The sequence below is a fragment of the Mixophyes fleayi genome, chromosome 6, assembly GCF_038048845.1.
Source record: "Mixophyes fleayi isolate aMixFle1 chromosome 6, aMixFle1.hap1, whole genome shotgun sequence".
NCBI lineage: Eukaryota > Metazoa > Chordata > Amphibia > Anura > Limnodynastidae > Mixophyes > Mixophyes fleayi.
In genome coordinates, this window is record NC_134407.1 from 216,261,886 (window position 1) to 216,271,755 (window position 9,870).

A 9,870-nucleotide genomic window follows, 5' to 3' on the forward strand; every position below is an offset into this window, starting at 1 on the left:
TATGATGACACTTTCAGGTATACTGGAAGGGAGCTACAAGCGTACAAGAAGGAGTTGGTGCAACATAGACTGGTACTAAATTATCTCACCTCTATTACTGGTGGGTACTGTGTGACACTGGCCACCCAGTTCGGTGTCAAATGTTGCACGTACATTACTAATAATACGGAAGACCCTAAAGAGGTTATAGACCGGAAGATGGATGAAATTTTGCAGCTGAAATGGGAATTTCGAAAGAGCCATAATTCTTCGTTATATGAGGTCGGGGAAAAGGTGGCGGGTTGGTTCTCATGGTTGAACCCAGCAAAATGGTTCTCCGGTCTGGGAGAGTGGGTACAGGAAATGATTGCGAGTGTAGGTAAGCTCCTACTCCTGATACTGGGTGTCATCTTAGCAATTGGTTTAGTTGTCAAATGTGTTCCTACTGTGTTGAAGTGTGGAAAACGGTCTCATGGGAGTAACACTGAGAAAGAGACTGAAAGGGTGGTACCAGATACCGAGATCATGGTCTGTGGAGAAGTATTGTACAATCCTGAACTTGAAACGGTGATTGGGTGATAGTTTATTACACTATCAAAGGGTGGAACTGTCGAAGTCAGTAAATTGGATAAAGTCATTTCAATTAAAGTCTAGCAAACTTGGTTGTCTTTGTCTGAAAAGATGCGTACGGTACGCTACGACGTACAAGGGCACGCTATGGCGTGAAAGGGCGTACGCATCCACTACACGTGGCAGCAACAGTAATTGGTCTTTTACCATACATTCGCACAAACACGCATACTTATAAAATAGTACACATTAATGGTAGTTGCAACACATAGTCAGTTATGTCGAAATATAGTAGTATTTATATGTTATATCAGAGTTACATGCATATTAGTGAAATACACGGAACGGGTTGAGGGAATAACATCATGAGTGGTATCATAATGAACCTTGTTACATATCCTACTGTTTGGTTCACTCTGCGAGGGAATCGCAGAGTGCATACGCAAGTTATGAATGATAGGGAATTATGAACTACTTAAGACTAAGGAATCCTGGCGGGAAGAGCAGAGCATACCCCCTGCAGAGATGACCCCCTCCTTTGGATTCCTTAGGATGAACCAGCCAATGATTGACGACCCCTTGGACATTCCTGAGACCCGGACCAATAGATGCAAGCCATACCATCTTCATTGTATTACTGTATTTGATTGTGTATATAAGCAGCAGCTTGTGATCCAGAGTGCAGACATCTTGTCCCCAGACTTCAGGATTGAATGACTGCACTGGATCCAGAGCGCCTGCGATAAGTAACGGCTGTATTTACTATTACTTTGCTTGAGCATATTATTCTACTTATTTGCGAATAAATCTTTGTGCTTTGGAAACACAAATCGAGGTTCGACAATCGTTATTGGTTAGCGACAATACGCACATAACAACTCGTATGAGGGGATCAGAGTGTATGCTAGCACAGGGAATACAGACTGTAAACTGATACAAGGGGAGCCAAGAGTACACTGGTCCAAGGGGAGCAGAGTGTATACTGGCCCCAGGGGAGCAGAGTGTATATTGGTATACTGGCACTAGGATCACAGAGTGTATACTGGCACTAGGATCACAGAGTGTATACTGGCACCAGGGGAGCAGAGTATATATTGGTATACTGGCACTAGGATCACAGAGTGTATACTGGCACCAGGGGAGCAGAGTATATATTGGTATACTGGCAATAGGATCATAGAGTGTATACTGGCACCAGGGGAGCAGAGTATATATTGGTATACTGGCACTAGGATCACAGAGTGTATACTGGCACCAAGGGAGCAGAGTATATATTGGTATACTGGCACTAGGATCACAGAGTGTATACTGGCACTAGGATCACAGAGTGTATACTGGCACCAGGGGAGCATAGTGTATATTGGTATACTGGCACCAGGGGAGCAGAGTGTATATTGGTATACTGGCACTAGGATCACAGAGTGTATACTGGCACCAGGGGAGCAGAGTGTATATTGGTATACTGGCACTAGGATCACAGAGTGTATACTGGCACTAGGATCACAGAGTGTATACTGGCACCAGGGGAGCATAGTGTATATTGGTATACTGGCACCAGGGGAGCAGAGTGTATATTGGTATACTGGCACTAGGATCACAGAGTGTATACTGGCACCAGGGGAGCAGAGTGTATATTGGTATACTGGCACTAGGATCACAGTGTATACTGGCACTAGTATCACAGAGTGTATACTGGCACTAGGATCACAGAGTGTATACTGGCACTAGGATCACAGTGTATACTGGCACCAGGGGAGCATAGTGTATATTGGTATACTGGCACTAGGATCACAGAGTGTATACTGGCACCAGGGGAGCAGAGTGTATATTGGTATACTGGCACTAGGATCACAGTGTATACTGGCACCAGGGGAGCAGAGTGTATATTGGTATACTGGCACTAGGATCACAGTGTATACTGGCACCAGGGGAGCAGAGTGTATATTGGTATACTGGCACTAGGATCACAGTGTATACTGGCACCAGGGGAGCAGAGTGTATATTGGTATACTGGCACTAGGATCACAGTGTATACTGGCACCAGGGGAGCAGAGTGTATATTGGTATACTGGCACTAGGATCACAGTGTATACTGGCACTAGGATCACAGAGTGTATATTGGTATACTGGCACTAGGATCACAGTGTATACTGGCACTAGGATCACAGAGTGTATACTGGCACTAGGATCACAGTGTATACTGGCACCAGGGGAGCAGAGTGTATATTGGTATACTGGCACTAGGATCACAGAGTGTATACTGGCACTAGGATCACAGAGTGTATATTGGTATACTGGCACTAGGATCACAGTGTATACTGGCACTAGGATCACAGAGTGTATACTGGCACTAGGATCACAGTGTATACTGGCACCAGGGGAGCAGAGTGTATATTGGTATACTGGCACTAGGATCACAGAGCATATACTGACACCAGGGAACCACCGTATATACCTGTACTGAGAGCACATACAGTATTGAAAGGAGCTGAGTTATATGCTGCCACTTTAGGTATATGATAATACAAGTAAACCGAGTGAAGAGTTGCGCTACCCCAAAAATTGACCCCGCTCCATTATCTGCAGGTTTGTGGCTGTCGTGTTATTTTCTGCGCAGAAGCACCGCCTCCCCGCGGCCATATTTGATTGGGGCAGAGTTTGGATTCTCCTACACATGCACAGAGCAGAGGAGGGCGGAAGTCACGTGACCGGAAGCAGATCATGGCTGGTGATGGAGTGGAGATAAGTGTTAGGTCAGTATGTCTTGAAGTTGGTTCTTTCTATGTTCTTTGTTTGTTATATTGAAATTTCTAGTGTGTGCACTTTATCTCTATAAGCTTTATGTGCACTGTATCTACAGTATTACACTGTGCTGTGTTTGCATTGTATGTGCACTGTGTCTTGTATGTGTGTGTATACATTATATATATATATATATTTATTTATAGTGTATTATATAAACAGTATGTTGTGTGTGTACACACAATGTATCTGCTGCAAACTATAAACTGTGTGCTGTATCCACTGTATGTCTTGTGTGTGCTTTATCTGCTGTAAACTATAAGTGCATAGTGTGTTGTGTGCTCTATGCTATATACATTATATACACTGTTGGTAGAGGGCTGAGCCTGGTAGGAGCGGGTGTTTCTAATAGCAGATTTTAGGGGCAGTGAATGCGGGTGATTAATAAAATCTAATGTTGTTGCTATAGAAATGGTAAATCTGTAGTTTCTACCCTGTTGGAGATGTAATAATGACTGAGACAGAATTTGTTCTCTGCTTCTAGAGGTGGTTTTAGCTCCTAAATGTGATCCTATATGTAATAACTGATGTGAAAAAAAGATAGTTGTGGTACACACCAGTTCCATCAATGCATCCTTTTTATTAGACACTACTCTATGAAACCATGCTGAGTAAACCATTACAGCTGACCCTAAGCCCTCCTGATTGTGAGCCGTTTTATCTGCATAAACAATGCTTCCCCAAGATATGCAGGGATTCCATGTGAGCTGGGTTTACCCAGATAAAATAGCTGTCGGTAGGGAACACGTAACTGTTTATACACAATGGTTTTATACTGCAGGTACCAATAAAAAATATATATTTTATTTATAGAACTGATGAGTGCCACAACATTCATTATTTTGTGCTATTCAGCACATATAATACTTGGGAAATCTCTCTACTGTGTGTTTATTGCTTTATAACGCTGCAATTAATCCACTTTCCAGTTTGCAACCATTTCCACAACATATTCACTGATGAAATTGTTTATCTGTCACTGATCCATTTATTTATTGGACACAAACCTAATTACATGTATTTAATAGCTATTAGGAGATCTCTGCTGTTACAGTGAGGAGTGACAAAACTCCCCTCTGCAGGGTTCTCTTCTGGAAAGTGCAATGGCTCAAAAAGCAGAGACTGTCAAAAACAATCTGCACCTAAATAGTTGAATGATTCATTACTGAGAAGAATAACAAATCGTATAACGATGTGTTAATGCACTGAATAGCAATGCAATATATAATCAGTGAATAGAAGTAAAAGCAATTACATGTTAGAGGATATTTATGTAAAAGCAAAGTATACAATATGAAAGAACGCTAATGAGTTCGTTTAGAAAAGTATAACCGGTAAATAAATCTACTCTGTTTACTCAACTTCAGTTCAGACTCATGATCCATATCTCTCTGGCCACTGTACCCCAATCAGCAATCAGTCCAGCTGACAAACTGGTGAAGTGTCTTATGAGGCCTAATCCTGTAACAATATTCTCACAGTCCACGTTGATGTTCAACCTGTGTGTGTCCATAGTCCCTTCTTACAACCCTCAACATTTACATACAACTAATTAGTGCAAAAAATTGTCACTGCTCTTTATCTATCCTTTCTCAGAAATGACCCCCGCTCTAGAAGAAACCGTACTTTTTGGTACAACAATAACATATGTGTTCAAGTAACCTGAATACTTGTGTTGTCTCAGAACTGCATGCCAATTACAGCCTTTTTTCAGCCAAACATTGTCAGTCTGCCTCAAACTTGCAGAAATAATTCCACGTATGGGCTATTAACTCTTCCCACCCTGTGCAGAGCCATTTGAAAGTGACTTTGTTTACATATGCTGATATATCCTTATCATCTGTCTGCTCCACAAGAGTCAGAGACCACTCCCTGACTGATCCACTGAGGATGGACAAGGACAGGAACGAGATGGCTGAAAGGTTATTAAACCTCACCCTGGAGATCATCTACCTGCTGACTAGAGAGGTGAGGGATTCTGGGAATATAACACTGACATCACTGTTATCTCTGTTATTGAAAAAGGGACCTGACTGGAGAGGTGAGGGATTGTGGAAATGTACGTAGTGATATTTATTAGTTTCTCAATGCACAGGACTACACAGTAGTGAAGAAGACATCTGGTGAGCATGAGACACCCAGCAGCCGTCCCCGTGTGTCAGGAGGATTGAGCGGGACCCAGAGCCCCATCACGGTGCCTCCACCTCACTCACTGATACATGAGAGAAACAATGACCAGAGGATTCTAGAACTCACCAACAAGATCATTCAGCTGCTGACTGGAGAGGTGACTGCTGGGAATGGGACATTAGTAACACTATGGGATGTTATGAGATCCAGGTATGGGTTGGGTTATCATGACACACAATAGGCCTGTTGTTGAGCCAGCGAGATCCTTTCTAGACATATTTCCCCCCTCCGTAGCGGCTAGGGAAATATTAGACTGATAATGGCTTAGTGCCGTAGCCAGATCTCGGATAATGGGCCGAACATCAGCTGAAGCAGATGGGAAGGTAGTGATAAGTCTTAAAGATGTTGGTATAGAGCGAGGAACAGGATGAGGTTGGGGTGAAGGTAAAGGGTATTTGTTGTGAGGATATGATTAAAATACGACTTTAGAATGGTGGGTTGAAGGATGTACACAAGGGTACCAGAGGAAAGTAGCTGTAGATAGGTGACTAAAAGAAAAGAGAGCTGAAGGATCAGTAAATATGACGGAGGAGAAGATGAAATATAGGAGCAGAATGTGAAATTTATAGAAGATACAGGCAGAGAAAAGGAACATAGTGATGGCCTTAATGGGTGAAAATTGCAAACTAAAAAAAAGAAACGGTTGCAATGGGACACTTGTATGGGGCATTACTTCTGTATAGTTTTGTCATAGATAACCTAAAACTTTGTCTAGCATATACATTCCCTTATGCTAGGCACAAATACGTACATATTTCTTTGAGGTTAGTGTCCCTTTAAATTCCAGGAGACCTAACAGTGTGTAGTCCTGTGTGTCTATATATATATATATATATATATATATATATATATAATATATATATATTATACACACAGGAAGAGCAAGTCATGGAATCACTTCCAAAGCTGTTCCTTAAACTAGGAACTTCTTTTATTCTAAAGTATAATTGAACCTTATCTAATTCAGCTACCTTAAAAAGTATGACACATGATGTACATGACACGTAACTTCTTTGTTAGCGACAAGTTCCACACAAACACAGCACAAGCAATATTATTTTATACCACCACAGAATGTAATCCGCTTCCAAATATAAGAATACAAAACATACTTAATTTTTTGCAAGTTATTAGGCAAATGTAAGACCTTATTTCATTTTAGTATGTATTTTAATGTAAGCGGGGAACCGGTCGCCTGTTTTATCAGCACTGTTCAAAATAATCTGCATCTTGCAGCGAAGCTTTCACATACTTCAGTTAAATTCAGGTTACACTGAATATATCCGTGCTATAGGGTCAACTTTAATTTGACTATCTTAATATCTTACAACATTCTGCCCTGTATGAAATAATTCAGTAGACCAGAAAAGTTGCATTGTGTTTTTATTTAATTTATATTTTGCCTTCAGATTTCCTGCTTTGTATACATATTTTTATTGTTTTATTTGTCTGCATGAGTTTACATGTTCTTTGGTAATTACCTACTTCTGTATTTGATATATTACTTTAACAGCTATTTTCCAATTGGCTTATTCTTAAAAATGTACTGAAACTTTATTTAATGAAACAATAACAGTCTAGTAAATAACTGTTTGTTTTCTGCAGATCTTTATAAGGGCAAAAATACACGGACACGATTTGACCTCCATTATCAGTTCATTGGACTCTATAAACAACCATAAGTATTTGAATACGTATAAACCCAATGAAATGCAGAGAGAGTCTGTGGAAAGTGTGACCAAGGAGCCAACGTCTTTTGAAGAAGGAAATCTCCCAGTCACTGGCATTTCTACAGTCACAGATGATACACAGTCTTCATCTGTTCTCATTAAGGAGGAATCAGTCTCTTGTAAGGGAGGAAACCTCGCAGACACTGATATCTATACACTCGCAGATCATAAACAATGTACATCTACCCATATTCATGAGAAATTAGTCTCATGTGATGGAGGAAATCTCGCAGACACTGATATTTATACACCCACAGATCATAACCCATGTACATCTACCCACATTAGGGAGGAATCGGTCTCATGTGAAGGACATGCTCTCAAAGATTTTGACATATATACACCCTCATCAACACAATCTCATCCAGAGGATCAAAGAAAAGAGATTAATGATAACACAGGATTGAACGACTTGTTAATAACCAAAAACAATACATTGAATGAACCTAATGTGAAGCTTTACCATACACCAAACACCAAAAGTATTGTCTATGAAAAAAATAAAGAAGCTACATTGAATGTTTCTAAATCTTCAGCTATGGAGAAAATGTTGGACAATAATATTTCTTCTGAAAATTGTCAAGGCTCCACCGGTGCTATATTTATGAGAAGTCCAAAGGATGAGAGTCCATATACATGTTGTGAATGTGGGAAATTATATAGTAATATCTCAAAGCTCACTAAACATCAGAGATTTCATAGTAAAGAAAGAATATTTCAGTGCTCAGAGTGTGGGAAACGCTTTATGTGGAATGCCCAACTTATTATACATCAAAGACGTCATACGGGAGAGAAACCATTTGAATGTTCTGAATGTAATAAACGGTTTCCTGAAAAAAGTAGTTTAGTCAGGCACCAAAGAACACACACGGCGGAGAAACCATTTCATTGTCACAAATGTGGAGTTAATTTTCTGAACACTGCCCAACTTCTTGTACATCGGAGAAGTCACACAGGAGAACAACCATTTGAATGCTCCGAATGTGGGAAATTTTTTCCATTTAAAACACGACTGATTGTACATCAGAGAATTCACACAGGAGAGAAACCGTTTGAATGCCCTGAATGTGGGAAATGTTTTGCTGAGAAAGGGAAGTTAGTTCGACATGGAATAATTCATACAACTGAGAAAGCCTTTGCATGTACTGATTGTGGAAAACGCTTTGCAGAAAAAGGAATATTAGCCAGGCACCAAAGGCGTCATACAGGCAAAAAGCTATTTCGGTGCTCTGAGTGTGGAAAATATTTTAGTAGTAAGTCAACACTTGTTATACATCAGAGAATTCACACAGGAGAAAAGCCATATTTTTGCTCTGAATGTGGGCAATCTTACAGTGATAAATCATCCCTTCTTAAACATCAGAGAGCTCACACAGGATATAAGACAACACTTATCAGACATCAGAGCATTCAATTGGCAGAGAAACCATATATTTGCCTTGAATGTGGAAAATGTTATAGCCAGAAGTCATTGCTTGCTAAACATGAGAAAATTCATACAAGTTTGATTCAACATGTGTGTACTGAATGTGGAAAATATTTTCGCGATGAGAGGACATTGTACCGACATAGAAAAATCCACACAGGTGAACAACAATTTAAGTGTTTTGAATGCGGGAAATGTTACAGTGGCAACTCAGCCCTTGCTAAACATAAGAGAACTCACACAGGAGACAAACCTTATCTGTGCACTGAATGTGGGAAATGTTTTATTGACAAGTCAGCACTTGTTATACATCAGCGAATTCACACGGGAGAGAAACCATATGCTTGCCCTGAATGTGGGAAATGTTATAGTGATAAGTCATCATTTAATAAACATAAGAAAATTCACTTAAGAGGAACTAAATATATGGTTTAAACCACGTAAATGTACAGAGCATTGGAATAGCTATGTGAAATCTTCAAATCTTTGAGGCCATCCAATAACTTATTGCAGAAATCAACTTTTCTTAGATGTCTGAGAATCCAATTAGGTGAGAAGACATTTGTACCCTAATATGGGAAATGTTTGATAAAGAATGTGGCTTAATTTTACACCAGACTGTTCACTCACGGAAGTAGCATTTATCATTTTTTTCAGATTAGTAATCTAGACAAGCAAAGTAATACAGGATAACAATTATGTGTTTAATGTTAGAGGACACTGGAAAATTAGATGCAGACCTTCTAATTTCATAACAGGAACTATTTTCGTGTTTTTCTGCAGGAGTAACTTTAAGGTTTATCATTTCTGTTCCCGTTTGCACTGTAGTTACATGGTTATACTATCTCTTTCTGTAATGATGGTTTGTGTAGCCTGTTTCTGCTAGGTAAGTATGTCATGTACGTATGATGCTTACTTTTAAGTATAGGCAAATAAATGCATATATCTTTATTGTAAGATATTTTTTTTTAAAATTATTGTTACACGTGTAATCAAACTGGTTATTTCACCTATTCTTTTTTTTTTCTCTCTGATTTAACTTTTTTTTTGTAAAATATAAAGGGGTACATATAAGATATGTATGAAAAAAGACATTGAACAGGATAGATATTACATGTAGAACATTTAACTTGCATAAATATACAATGCCCATTGATATAGCTAGTACGGTGG

General features: G+C 39.6%; 1 protein-coding gene across 1 annotated transcript; it reads left to right on the top strand.

The window, feature by feature from the left end:
• The first annotated feature begins 3,220 nt into the window (after positions 1 to 3,220).
• Positions 3,221 to 9,658, top strand: LOC142159799 (uncharacterized). Its single transcript, XM_075214537.1, has 4 exons — positions 3,221 to 3,302; positions 5,208 to 5,319; positions 5,447 to 5,638; positions 7,147 to 9,658. Exons 1-4 carry the CDS (start codon positions 3,271 to 3,273, stop codon positions 9,130 to 9,132), a joined length of 2,322 nt encoding a protein of 773 aa, XP_075070638.1. The 5' UTR covers positions 3,221 to 3,270; the 3' UTR covers positions 9,133 to 9,658.
• The last annotated feature ends 212 nt before the right edge of the window (positions 9,659 to 9,870 follow it).